Source organism: Phalaenopsis equestris, unplaced genomic scaffold (assembly GCF_001263595.1).
Source record: "Phalaenopsis equestris unplaced genomic scaffold, ASM126359v1 Scaffold000600, whole genome shotgun sequence".
NCBI lineage: Eukaryota > Viridiplantae > Streptophyta > Magnoliopsida > Asparagales > Orchidaceae > Phalaenopsis > Phalaenopsis equestris.
In genome coordinates, this window is record NW_018165040.1 from 2,156,182 (window position 1) to 2,171,395 (window position 15,214).

A 15,214-nucleotide genomic window follows, 5' to 3' on the forward strand; every position below is an offset into this window, starting at 1 on the left:
AAAAATCTCAAGGAACTACATAAGTTGATGATGTTGACAAAAAACCTAATGAAACGAAAAACTATTTCATACGGATGGCGTGAAGGGCGCGGACATCGGCACCAAAAAAAAAAAAAGAAAAACTACTTACCATGGTTCGCAACGGTCGCCGCCGCAGGTGCAGCGTCCGCACCTAATAACACTCCCTGATGAAACACCCTCAAGAGATAAAATAATGTTCAAATAAAATTTATGGACGGCCTCTTTATGCTTAAAATATATTTCAGAAAAAAAAAAATTTATTTCTTAATTGCTCATTCTAGCACGTATGATCCAAAGTGCCCCCAAAGCGAAAATGCTAAATTTAATTTCATAAAATAAATTATTACAATTATGTATTTATTTTATTATTGTTATTTATTTATTTTTTGCGAAAGAATGATTGTTTGGCAATTGCGCCAATCAGCTGAGCAATTTTCCTTGAAATATGGAGATACTGAAATTCCATTGGTTGTTGAATTCTGGCAGATAATAAGTTCAGCTGTTCGATGGAGACCGCACAAGAAGCATTTTTATTTCTTATGAATTGAAGTATTTTTTTGAGAAATAAATAAATAACGATAAAAAAATAAATTAAAGGGGGCATTTACATACTTGCAACACAATTCCTATGTTTTTACATATCTAACGCCTAAAATTTCTCATATTTACATTTGTACCACTAAAAAACTTAAATTTTAAAAAATATGTATCACCATTGTTAAATTTTTACAACTTTACATGCATAATTTTACGACACCAAAGTGTTTATAAATATAAATATCAGGCTTAAACTGTTAGATATGTAAATACATAAGAAGTGTGCGTTATGTATGTAAATTTCCCCAAGTTGAAACAAGAAAGAACAATTGACATTGAATTCTTGACAGTAAATTTACCATCACCAAAAGACACCGCTTGAAGTAGCTCTGATCCATGGTCCCTAACCCCCTTAATTAATGTTATGGTGAATATTTTATTTCTTATTTATTTTTTGCAAAAAAAAAAAATGCAAATAATTATAAGTCTTTATTAGATTTCTATAAGGCATGTTCCGACTTGCATATAATATATCATTATTATATATTATTTTTAATATCATTATTAAAAATGAGCTCTAATGGTCCATGGGAACTATTTCGGCCTCAATTTAAGGAATCTGAGGGTTATTTTGCACTTCTATAAATTTTGGGATTAAAACGACATCATATAAATAATTGGGGACTATTTTGACACTTTATGCATTCATGTCTAACGTCTAAACTCCAATTTTTACTTAATTATGCATAAAAATATGCATTTTACTCTGTAAAAATTAAAATAATGATGTTTTCTATGTGACATAGAAGATTTAACTATTCATAAAAATATATATTTTATTTTTTGAAAAAGTTAAAATAGTGATATTTTTTGATATGATGTGAAAGATTTGATGGTATAAATGTAAAATGTAAAGTTTATATATAAACTGAAGTTTAGATGATAGATGTGTAAATTCTTAAATTATTAAGATGTATGTAAATCATCCAAAAATAAAATTTAAACAATAAACATGCCATTCCCGGCCATCTATCCGCAACCCATTCCTCGCTATGGCCGACTAGCCTAGTGCGGGCCAGCTTCCTCCCCTTTCATGGCTTCCATCAACCTCGGCTGGTTTGGCGACAACTGGTTTCGTCAACCCAACAAACCCTCTACACCTCCTAATTTCGCCTTCATCGGCGGCAGAAACCTTCCTATCCAGGATTCAGAGAATCCTCAAAACCCTAAACTCACCTCCTCCACCAATGGAACTACTGACGCTGAGACTTCCAAGGAGAACAAGCCTGGTATGTATTCACAGATGCTCGAGCAGTTCTACTGGGAATGCGAGAACCGGCCGGACCACCGGCACAGTCCCGAGGTGGAGCGGATTCTGTCCGACGACCCATTCTTCGAAAAGCCGGAGAACCTGACGCCGGAGAAGATTCAAGAGAATTTGGAGTGGTGGGAGGAGTTCACGAAGAGCCCCGTGGTCAAGTTCCTTAGGCGGGCGGAGGTAATAGCTGATAAGCTCAACGAGATGGAGCTAAAAGAAAACGAGCATCCTTACCGGTGGGAGGATCGGAAGCTCTGGAAGGCTTTGCCATATGTGCCGGGGCTGGATGGACGGCCGATGCCAAGGAAGGCTATTAAGACGAAGAAGGAGTCTGATGACAAGTTCTGGGATTTTGCAAGGCAGTTCTTGTTTGGTTTGTGGGGTTTCAGGCAGAGACCGTATCCTTCTAGTCGGCCAATCGATGTTGCGCAGGCGATTGGGTACAAGAATCTGGAAAGGCGCTACTACGACTGTGAGTTATCTCTTTTACCTCCGATTTCTGATTTAGATTCCATTTTGTTCATTGTCTCGCATAGTTTACTAGAAGGGATAAATACTTATAAACATGAGGAATTAGGAACCAAAGTTGTTGTCGCCATTACTTTGCAGCACCACAGAGAATGAAGCCATTTGCAACTATGATGTCTATGATGTATGTGTATCAGAGAATGAAGCCATTTGCAACTGTGATGTTTGTGCGCGCGCGCGCATTTGCAACTCTGATCTTGTAGCAATTTGCAGTCACTACTAAATAAGCATAGCAAAGTTAATTTTACTGTCGCTATATTTATTAGTTTCAATAAGCACATCGAAGCCCATTTTACAGTCGCTATATTTGCATCTAAAATTTCTGCCAAGTATGTTCAATATATCACCAATCTAGTTATTATGTTAATGATCATTGTTGCGGTAATTTCTATATTAATAAATAGGAGGAAATTAATTGTTAGACATTTTATCTGGTTAACATCTGTATTATTCTTCCTAAAGTTTGTTGCTTTTATAGTCATAATGAGAAGCGGAGGGTGGTGGTACAAAGATCGCTTGGGACGCACTAGAGGTCCTTTGGAATTGATAACTCTTAAAACTGCTTGGGCTGGTGGTATAATTGATAAACACACGTTCATTTGGGGTGAAGACATGGATGAATGGGCACCAATTGGGAAGGTCTATGGTTTGGAAAAAGCTATCGCCACATGGGAAGGTTTGTGCTTCTTGATGCGTTATTTTATTGTATATTACATTATTGGAAAATTCACATATGCGCCACAATTCTTATTGATTTGCATATCTAACGCCAAACTTTCATATTTACATTCAAAACACTCAAAACTTTAATATCACCTAAAAATATCAACATTATTAACTTTTTAAAAGTGAAATGCACCTTTTCATGCGTATGTTTATGAAACTAAAAGTGTTATAAATGTAACTATCAAACGTTAGGTGTTAGATATGCAAATATATAAGAATTGATTTTTATGTATGTAAATGCCCTTAAATTATTTACAGAAAAACTTTAGAGCAAAGCTTTTCTCTTGTGTTTGATTATTTCTCAATATTAAGAGTTCAGATACTTTTTTATTTCTATCACTTCTGAAGTTTTTCTATAAAAGGGAACTAACATGACCCTTTGCAACATGTTTTTTTCATAAAAAAACCATAACTCTTTTGAAAATATTACATGATCATCATCATTTGTGTTATTCCAAGTGGTTGGGTTTGGCCTCTTGAATCCTTATTCCTTATTCCTTCCACCTAAGTTTTGTAAGAGATGTTAGAGCAAATTTTGAATGGGTTTGGTCTCTTGAATCCTTATTCCTTATTCCTTCCACCTAAGTTTTGTAAGAGATGTTAGACCTACTTTTTTTTTGCAACTTATATCCACGTCATCTCTGGTCTGCCTGATTATTAAATTAACTTTATTTATTTTTCTTGTAGGTGCTTTTTTGTCTGTCCTACATTTCCAAACCATTTAAATTTTTTTATCACTACCTCATTTTGAATGCATTCTATTTCCACCCTTTCTTTATTAGAATCATTTTTCAACCTTTATAATTTTGATATTCATTCATCTTGATAATATCATTTTTACCATGGTCAATAGAAGACCACATAATTCTTAAAAGTAGTATTTACATACATACCACGCAATGCTTATGCATTTACATATCTAACACCGAACTTTAATATTTACACGCACACCATTCAAATGTTTAATATCACATCAAAAATACCACAATCACTATCTTTGTAAAAAGTGAAATACACCATTTCATGCAGCTTTATGACAAGGTGTGATGATTTTAACTATCAAAGTTTGGGTTTTAGATACGTAACTACATAAGAATCATGTGGTATGCATGTAAATTTCCCCTAAACTTTTTTCATTTTATTGTGCTGGCAGTAAGACTAGGTGCAGCTGCAACTGCTTTCCTTCACAAACTTCAGAAAGGCATGTCTCCATGGACTCCGCTTAAAGGATTCGAAAAGAAAACCTACAAACAATTACAGGAAGAAGCACTAGAGAGCAAGAGAAGGGATATGGCTGTACTTGAGGCAAATGGTGGCGTCTGGCCTGGGGTTAGAACTCCTAGCCATGCTCTCTTTCTTTGGGCCAGCGGCTCTGAACTCACAACAATTCTGGAAGCAGATCACATGCCAAACAAATATGTGTCCAAAGAGCTAAGGTTTGTCTGTTTTCTGAGTCCTTAGATATTTTTTAAAATTTCATTTTTCCCCCTTTCTTTTACCCCTGAGGAAATCTAGTTCTAAAGTGCAACTTTATAATACTTGGCTAAAATGAAGATCGAATGATAGATATGTCAAAAATTGACATGATACACTAACTCGATCCAAACCCCAACTTTTAAAATCCAGGTTCGGGTTGACTTGAATAATTTTTTGAGTTGGGTTCGTGTTAACACACCACCTCAAAATTGACCTGAAACTGACCCGTGAACTCAAAATTGACCTTAGATTGACTCAAAATTGAAATGAAATTGATCATAATAATTGTTATGTTTTATGCTAAAAGGGTTATAAGGTCGGGTTTGGGTTAGTGGGTTGAAGATATGTCAGCTTGGTCGGACTTTCGGACACATTTAATATTCGAGTTGAGTTTGGGTTAAATAATTTCAGTTCGGGTAAACATCAGGTCAAATCTGAACTCAACCTGCAAACAACATTTGACACCTCATAGCATATGATACATCCTCCAGAAAGAAGAAATATTTTCATTTTCAAGTGTTTAGACTAGTTTGTGGGCATCATTTTTTACATAGGTGTGCTCAAATTATCAGACCGTGGGCTGCGCATGCAATCTTTAACTTCCTCTCTCCACTTCTATAAAGAGCGTTGATAGGAACTTATATCTTGCAAATCCGACTTTTATGAATGACTTCAGCATGCATTCTCTTGGTTTCTTGTTTCTTGCATTAACTTGCTTAGAAATATTTTGGTGGTTTTTGTAGAAATGGGTTTAAGAATGGAGAACTGTCATTCAATGTACATAGTTGCTGTGATTATATTGTACACTCAACAACAACAACATCAAGCCTTTATCCCATTAAGTGGGGTCGGCTACATAATCCTTTTTGAGCATCGTATTTTCATTTAATTCTATTAAATTAAGATCATTTTTATACAATATGCCCAGGGTTTAGGGTTTAGGGTTAAATTTGTATATAAATTTGTACTTAAATAGCTAATTGAAATAATAAATTATTATATTTGTATGTAAATTAATTTTTTAATAACACGAATACCATATTAGGCTTTCAATTTTTAGAAAATCGACGTCAAGACCAATAGCAAATTACGTGTCGTCCATGTGAATATTTTTTTATTCTAAATTATAGTAATAATTCTTCTAAATCACTCACATTAGTCACGATATCTTGTTACTGCAACTAGAATATGATTATTCTGTCTTATTATTCAATTTGAACATCTAGAAGTGAATGTGAATGACTTGCATACTTATACTTATTTACTACACATGTCTGTTATAAAAGAAACGTTTGGCTATAATGGAACACTCCTTGATGGTACTAGTGGGGGAACACTAATATACCCGTGCAAGTAAATGAGAAAGGATATTAATATTAAAATACCTTAAGTGGTATAATTTTTAAACAGTGTCTTCTGTGATGGTTGTATAAATATAAAATAATATTGAAATGATATTAATATAGACCCTTTTAATAACATTGTTAAATGTTTATATTAATTTTCAAAGAAGTTAAACATGCAAATTGTTTTTTTTTTCTTTTTTTTATTGTTGTAGTTTAAGAGTATGAGTATTCACTGACTCGTTTAGCTCACAGTTGTTTTAACTGAATTTTCAGATTTAATTAAATTATTAAAAGATGAGTGATAAACGAGAAAATATTTATAGACGATGCGGGCAATCAGTAACGAGACAATTTTAATTGTACCTCTATAACTTAATTTGTAGTTGTCAATCAGGAATGACCGAAATTAGGCAGCTAAATTAGGAGTGTTTTATAATTAGAAACTTCATTATTTAAATTATTTTCAATATCTTTAGTATGATTTATTTCCCTTTTAGCTGAATATTTAGATTAAAAGTATGTATTATTAAGTTACTTAAAATAGATTATACAAAATATTTTATACCTAAAATAGATTGTAAGACTATTATTTAATGGAATGAAAGCAAAGGGAAAAGACATCGAGCCTATTCAGAATTCAACCTATTTTTCCCAAAATTTTGACATGGTATCATAGCCAAAATTTTCCCTAAACCACCAGTAGTTATTGGAGGACCGTCAAGGCTCCCTTCCCGCCGACTTTCTTGCTGGAAGGTAGGAACTATTTCTTTGCCTTGATTCGCCCATCTAAGATTTTCATCCGCTGCAACTGCTTCGTCTGCCTTCGATTCGCCTTCTTCCATCTCCCGCGTCTGTTTTCGTCACCCGCGTTTGATTCCACTTGTGATCTGGGATCCTGTCCATTTGTTATCTCGTCTGCAATTCAAGTTTCATCTGCAATCTGCGATTTCGTTCAGTTTGTTTGCTTTGTCCTCTTCGGATATCTTTCGCTAGCCATCCCTGCTTCTGCGCATCTTCGACTGCTTCTTCCGCTTCGGCTTCGTCCGCTTTGACTTTGCTTCTTCGTCGCACCCAAGGATTGAAGGCTTCGACATTCCTTCCTAGACCCATGACTTCGATATCTCGGCTTCAACACTTTGGCGTGAGAATCAGAGAACAAATTGTCCTCGTCGTCGCAGGAAGAATCAATAGCTTTTGGATCTTATAATAGAACGCCGATCCTACTTGTGGGCTATGATCAGTAACATTTGGATCATGACACATATCCTACTTGTAGGCTATGATCGATGGCATCTGGATCGTGTAACTAGATCCTATTTGTGGGCTATGATCGGTGGCATTTGGATCAGGAATCAGGACGACACGGATCCTAGTTTTAGGCTATGATCGATAACATCTGGATCGTGTAACTGGATCCTATTTGTGGGCTATGATCGGTAGCATTTGGATTAGGACGTAGATCCTTCTTGTAGGCTATGACCGATAGCATCAAAATCGTGTAACTGGATCCTATTTATGAGCTATGATCTGTAGCATTTGGATCAGGACATGAATTCTACTTGTGGGCTATAATCGATAGCATTTGGATCGTGTAACTGGATCCTATTTGTGAGCTATGATCGGTAGCATTTGAATCATGTAACTGGAAGCGGATCCTTGTTGTGGCTATGATTCAAATTTTTGGATGACAATGATACATGATTTCTTGCTTTTGTTTGCTCAAATCATGTTATGGTTCAGGATTTGTCTTTGAGGCTTTGACATTCACGACTTCGACACTCACGACTTGAGGATTTTTTGGTCCCGGTAGTGTTATCAGTTTCTTGTTGGCAGTCACCATCAATTTGAGAGGGATGTCAATCAGGAAAAACGAAAATTAGACAGTTAAATTAGGAGTTTTCTATAATTAGGAGCTTCCTTACTTAAATTATTTTCAATATCTTTATTACGATTTATTTCCCTTTTAGTTGAATATTTAGATTAGGAATATGTATTATTAAGTTACCTAAAATAGATTATACAAAATATTTTGTACCTAAAATAGATTGTAAGATTATTATTTAATGGAATGAAAGCAAAGAGAATAGACATCGAGCCTATTCATAATTCAGTCTATTTTCCTCAAAACTGACACTAGTGACTCTTATTCATCTATTAAATTTTAAGTTAATATAGAAAATTTAATTCACACCGTTCGATTTTTTTGTACCCACCTTGGTTAATCCAAACCCCAGGTCGGGTCGTGGCAAAAATGATGGTACTTGGAACATATCAATATACTTCCAAATTTCATTAGGATTTTCATTTCTTTTCTCACATTTTGATTATTCATCTCTTACATATTATATGAGGCTTGTCCTTTTTAATTGGCTTACTATGAGAGCTAAATTTAGTAAACTAAATATAAACATAATTGAATTTGCAGTTATTTAAACAGATACACACGGAACAGAGTTTTTTTGGGATGTATTGATGTTAATCATATTATATTTTCCATTTTCAGTCAACATTAATTAATAAAAAAGATACTGGGAAATTTACATACTACATTTTTTATGTATCTACATATCTAAAACCCAAAGTTTGATATTTACACTTATAACATTTTGGCATCATAAATATATGCGTTAAAATGTGCATTTCACTTCTAAAATGATAGTGATGGTGATATTTATGACGTGAAGTTAAACATCTCAGTGCTATGCATGTAAATATGAATGTTTAGGAGTTTGATATGTAAATACATACGAATTGTGTAGCATGTATGTAAATCACCCAACTGTCTTATGAGTTTTTTAATGTCGCAGGAATCGGCTTGCAAAAGTTATTCCAGGCTTAAGACCTTGGGAGGTTCTAAGCGTGGAACAAGCCATGGATACCATAACTTATAATGGAGAATGGTACCGTGAACCTCTAGGCTCCTATGCTACAGGTCCTCCATATGTCAGAGAATGGAACAGAGAAGTAAAGGTGCTCTCTTCCATTCCTTATATCCTACATGCTTTTATTACTTTTTTTTCTGGTCTATTTGTACATTGTGTTGATAAATTATCTAGTTTTTGCATCATTTAGTTAATGTTTGAGAAAAGTGTCATAGTAGTCCCCTGACTCTTTGTAGGGGGTTATTTTAGTCCTAGAGATGATGAAATATCAATTTATTCCCAAGAATTTTTTAATATGGACTAAAATAATCATCGCGGAAGAGTATTTCGGCTCCAATTTAAAGTTCCTGGGACTAATCTGACACTTTTATAAGCTCTAGGACTAAAATGACCACATGTAGGCATTTACAGGACTTTTGGCACTTTGCCCTTTCAAGTTTTCGTTTGGGTTGTAAAACTAATGGAAATAAAAGAATATGTGGATACAATTTTGGCCTATCATGACCATAAACAAATGCCGGAATTCCTTTAATTTCTTTATAATGTTCACATCTTACAAAAAGCTAAAACCTTATGCTTGAAAATTTTGATTTAGAATATTATTTAAAATATTTAAAAATAAATTATCCCAAATTAAAATAATTAGATTTCATTTATGAACAAACATAAAGAATTAAATATCTTACATGTATATATCCAATTTAATTTCATGAATCCTCCATTCAATTTTAAATTTTTAGTTTTTTAATTTTCTTAACCCAAAATTGAATATTAAAATTTTGAAAATAGTAAACCGAAATGTATTTTTGAAACCAAAATGAATCAATTAAATTTATGAGCTTCCGTTCAATTTTTCAGCTTTGACCGAATTTTTCAGAGATTAAACCCTACAACATTTGTGGATTGTTTGGTGCAGAGAATGATGAGGATCTTTAGAAAGCTGAGCGTCAGAGTGTGCAACAAGCTGGAGCGCACCGTCCCTGGATTTGATTTGGTGATTGATAAATTGCGAGCTGACATTGCCGCAAGGGAGGCGCGGAGAAAGGAAATGAGGGAAGCGCGCAAGAAAGCTATGGCCGAAGCTGCAGCAGCCATGCGAAGCTCTAATGCTCCTATCTAATAACTAACCTTTGTGCTATAGGTACGTCCAATGTCATTATGTTCTCTCGCATTATACTTTTACAACAGTTTTATTGTCTTGTGATATTATGTGCTTAATTTGCAATTTTTGATATTGTTGTGACCTACTTGCTAAATTTCTAGGCAGATGTGCATACATACCACTCAGATTTCTATGTTCTCTCTCTTAACACCTAAATTTCAATTTTTATATTTATGCCGTGTTAACATGTGCATGAGAATTTCATTAATTTGAGTTAAAATAGTGGTATTTTTTTATGTGGTATGAGAGATTTGGGTGGTATAGATGTAAAAGAAGTATAGGTCAAATATGTAAATATGTAGGAATTGGGTGTCATGTATGTAAATGCCCCAAAAATCCAATATCCAAATCTCCCACATTACTGGTAATGTGTAGCTATGTTTTCAGTGCATGCTCGAAGAATGATTTTAAGATCGTTGTGCATTATTACAGGCCTAATATCTTGCTTGTATGCACCTTATATTTTGACATTCTCGACCATATTTTTTTATAAAAAAAAGAAATTGTCCAAGGTTTGTTCTGTAATTATTAAGTTTTATCAAAACAAAACTGGTTTGCATTCGGACGGAGAGTCGGGGTCGAAGAACTAGATTTGTTGCTATTACTACTACTAATAGAAGTTTAACTCTCATGCATCAAATAGTTATGCCAGTAAAAAAGAATTATTTAGGTGGTTTTTTTGTAAAATGAATTTTAATTCTGATAAATATGATTGTAAATAAATTGCCATACTAGATATAAGCTATTTTGTGACTTATTAGAATGGCTGTAACTTGTTCAGGATTTATTTAATTGAATTGTTTTTTTTTTTTTAGAACGTAATAATTCAATGCTTCAAATATGTGACTGATTTATTTTAACTGAAAATATGTAAAGAGATTCATTTGAATGAAATTCTACATGCAATTCTCATTGAAGTTGTTAGATGATATTGATCTGATTCATTAATTTGATAGATTTAGGGTTTGATAGCCGACGGCTGATTTTGCTATTTAATGAGCGCTATGAGGTCCATCCGCTTGCTTATTAAATAAATGGAAGATTTACATACATACCACATGTTATGCATTTACACAACTAACACCAAAACATCATTTTTTATATACATGCCACCTTAGCTATATTTGAAAAAAGGTGCATGTCAGTTTTTATAAGTTAGAATAATGTTATTTTAGCTGTTCCGGCTAGGGGTGTAAACGAGCCGAACACGAGTGGATGTTTTGGTGTTCGTGCTCTGCTTGTGTTCGGCTCGTTTATACTTCGAGCTCAAAAAGTGTTTTCGTGTTCGGCTTGTTTGCTTAACGAGCCGAATACGTCACGAACAAAGAGTCCTTTTAACAACCTTAATCATGTAGCCATATGACAATAAGATTTTGAGCAAAATTTAAAAATTATTATTTATATTAAAACATTATTTGAATCTAATTTAATAATTTTTATTTTATTTTCTTAATTAATATTTTAATTGATTATAAATCTTTGTAGCCTTATTGGATATGTAAAAATCCTCTCATTGCTCGGTAATCATAGTACCCAGTGACTCACTTCGTTCCTCGTGGGGACACAAGAATTTGTACATGACACTTTAGGTGCCATACTTTACTTACCTAATATCCAAAATATTTACATTTATATCTCAAATCTTTCATGCCACATCAAGAAGGCCAACATTTTAATTTTTCAAAATTAAAAATTCACTTCTTGTGAAAAATGAAATTGAGGCATTAGAGATAAAAATGCATACTAATTGAGTATATGCATTTAAATCTTACCAAAATAAAATATTTACATCGGTGTTCATAAACATTTTCATCGTTACGGATTGAAAATACATCTTGAAGAAATCAAGCGTTAAATAAAATAAGATCATTTCAGCATGACTAAGAATTGCTTTTCGGGCAGTATAATATATTTATTGTTGGATAACACAAGCTAGAAATCAATTGTCACAACGCAAAAGGCTACAAGAAATTTTCTAATTTTTCTCATGCTTCTCCCAATCTTGGTTTAAATAGTGATCACATGGAATTGCTATTTTGAATTGTATAATGATTGGATGCATTGCAATAAATAAAAGGCAAACTCAACCATTAAATAAAGAGGGTTATTGGCATATCAATAAACAAACTTTTTGACATATAAATTTCTACTTGCTTAGACGACTGCACAAACTTATGGTCATGTTGGTGATTTTTGAGATATTTGACGGACTCTCAACTCTACTTGGACTTTCAACTCTACTTGCTTAGACGACTACAAAAACTTTTGGTCATGTTTGACGGACTCTCAACTCTACTTGAACTCTATTTGCTTAGACGACTACACCAACTTATGGTCATGTTTAACGGACTCTCAACTCTACTTGCTTAGACGATTACACAAACTTATGGTCATGTTGGTGATTTTTGAGATATTTGACTGACTCTCTAATTAAATTTAAGTCGCAAATAATTTTTAAACCATCTTAAGCCAACAAGCTCAACGATACACAAATAATATCTAGCGTGAAAGAATGGTCATGAAAATAAAACTTCTCTCTTGACTGAAAATATCTTTAAGAAAATTAATTGCAACATCAATATTGCTAGTATTATTAATGATGGTATACAACTTATCTTAAAAATTTAAATCTAACAAGCAATCATATATAACATTACACATGCATGTATCACCATAAAGTGGTTCAAACTCAATAAAATTTGTGATTATCTTTTACAAATTTAAAAATTCATCTATAAAATGAGCAGTTAGACATATATATTTTATTATCTAATTTAAGGTCAAAAAATCATAAGTCAATAAAACTTTATGTATATCATTAATATATACTAATTAATCTTTCTCAAACTTATATAGCTTTATATACCTTTATTTGGTAGTTTCCAAAATGGGCTTCTAGATGTCCTCTTATAGTTTGAATTTAAGACTTCTAATAATCCATTGAGGAATATATGCTGAACAATCATGAACTGAGTATTCAACTCAGTAATCATCTAAATAATTTTAATTTACTCTAGTAAATAATCTTTCATTATTAAATGAATTTTAAAGAGTTTTAAATCAATTTTAAAGATAAATTAAAATAAACCTAAGAAATTTAACAGATTAACTTCACAAAACTCAAATTTTTTCATCAAATCAATTTTAAAATTTTAAATAACATTTTCAAAATTTAACTTAAATTGAACTTCAACTGCTAAAAATAAACTTTACAAACTCAAATTCCTCGGCCCAAATGAAGTCAGCATCTATCTAGACATATCTTTCATTTAAATCTTTAAATATATATCAAGTCACAAACATGAACTGATAAACATGAGAGATATAAAGCATAATTTTAATCGAGAGAATTCTCAGGAGTAAATCTTGATATTTGATTTACTCTAAAAAAGCCTTCTCGTGTAAAATAAATATTTTCTTTCACCAATAAGTTGACAGAAAAATCCTATTTTCGCAAATTCATAAATCACGAAGATTTTCATCATCCAAGGGATTAGATTTATTCTATGATAAAAGATAAATAATATTAATCTTTGAATGTTGTATCTCATCATTTAGAAAATTTTTTAGATCTATTGTGGCCATAAATAATGAAATCCACACCAGGAACAATTAAGATAAATCAAGTAAGTCTTTGAATATATATATATATATATATACATTTAAAATACTTAAAGAATAATAATCTTTTAATGTCTGATTTAATTTTATGAATAATTTGAAATGATTATGACAGGCATGTAGCTAATAAAAGCAAGAGATAAGATTTTCCATGCTATTGACAAAGACAAGGAAAATACTTATCTTGATTAACAACAAAAACTAAAATTAAGTAAATCACATTCTTGTGCAGTATCATAGGATTGCAATTGATGACTCATATAACCTTCTATAAGCTCTAGAAGCTCATCTGCACCTTCAATTGAGCTTAGGAACAAGTTTGAAGATACTTCTAAAAATATTATTTGAATTTTCATTTCTCATTTAAAGTTCCACCAGTAAATAATGCTATTTGAGAAAGATATGATATTGACAAGACAACACACTAAATAGAACATAACAAATAAATCATTTGTTACCTGTTAAGATCCTCCCAATAAGCCAATAAAATATCCACACTTTCAACAATCAACACAACAATGATAAAACCAATCGTGGGTTATTAAATACTAAGAGCCAAACTGTAGGCAACTCTGAATTATGCAATTTATTGCTTCCAAAAACTAAAAAGCATAAACAGCTATAAGATTTACAATTAACAATGTCATATGATGCAAAAACAGTAACGCAGGAGACAAACTGCCAAATCATACAGATACAACATATTCAATCGTGAAAGAGTAATTAATATAAGAAAAAGCTCACACTGGGTGCAAGCATGCAAATATTAGAGAGCACCCATCACAAGAACATAAAAGAACCTCAGAGAAAAAAAATATATCGATGCATTTTTTATTTAGAGTATGCAGATTTTTAAATATATAACAAGTACATATAGCCAACGAAGCAGCAATGTATCAATCATATCAGGCTCGCCGACAAAACAAAACACATAAATAGTTAGGGTTTCTTAGTTATGATACCAAATGATGCAATATGCTAGCCAAATCATAGAAAATCAATACATTTATCCGCTAAATATTATCATCAATTGGACACGATTCTTGGCAAATTTCCACAGAAATTTGGGGCAATAAACATTTTATTTTTGGAACACCAAAAAAGTTAAAATGGATAAATTAAAGATAAGCACCTATAATTTGAAAGATTGGCGATATCTCCCAAATCCTACTATTCGAGAGGTAGGAAGTCTGTCTCAAACCCAACCCTAAGACTCGCAACCACAATCTAATGCATCCCCCTAATATTAAAAGTACTAGCCCTATTTATATTAAACATTAATAAATAACAAAAGACTAAATTGCCCTAAGAGTAGGTCAACATAACAATAGTCCCCTCCCAAAAAGACATATCATCCTCGGGGTGGATAAAAGAAAATTCATGTTGGATCATGCTCAATTGTCTCATTATCGCACACTGTGAGAAACTTTAATGTCGGATCCTCGCAACGGTGTCATGGGGCAAACTTTTCATCACACAAAAAACATAACACATTTGTTCGCTTCTCCAAAATCTGCCTCTGTAAGGAGCTTGAAGTTCACGGGACGGACTCCCATATTCTTATCCTTCGGCGCCTTCCCATAAAATGACATTGCAT

General features: G+C 32.8%; 1 protein-coding gene across 1 annotated transcript; it reads left to right on the forward strand.

Annotated features, from left to right (window-relative positions):
* Positions 1-1,569: 1,569 nt before the first annotated feature.
* LOC110029754 (protein TIC 56, chloroplastic) lies at positions 1,570-10,094 on the forward strand. Its single transcript, XM_020732184.1, has 5 exons — positions 1,570-2,348; positions 2,883-3,080; positions 4,284-4,566; positions 8,760-8,922; positions 9,751-10,094. The coding sequence occupies exons 1-5, from the start codon at positions 1,652-1,654 to the stop codon at positions 9,952-9,954; spliced, it is 1,545 nt and encodes a 514-aa protein (XP_020587843.1). The 5' UTR covers positions 1,570-1,651; the 3' UTR covers positions 9,955-10,094.
* The last annotated feature ends 5,120 nt before the right edge of the window (positions 10,095-15,214 follow it).

Excerpts from the sequence above, each read along its gene's own strand:
- LOC110029754 (XM_020732184.1), top strand. The coding sequence starts at position 1,652 with ATGGCTTCCATCAACCTCGGCTGGTTTGGCGACAACTGGTTTCGTCAA. Across the intron at positions 2,349-2,882 it reads GGAAAGGCGCTACTACGACT|TCATAATGAGAAGCGGAGGG; the intron begins GTGAGTTATCTC and ends TTGCTTTTATAG. Across the intron at positions 8,923-9,750 it reads AATGGAACAGAGAAGTAAAG|AGAATGATGAGGATCTTTAG; the intron begins GTGCTCTCTTCC and ends TGTTTGGTGCAG.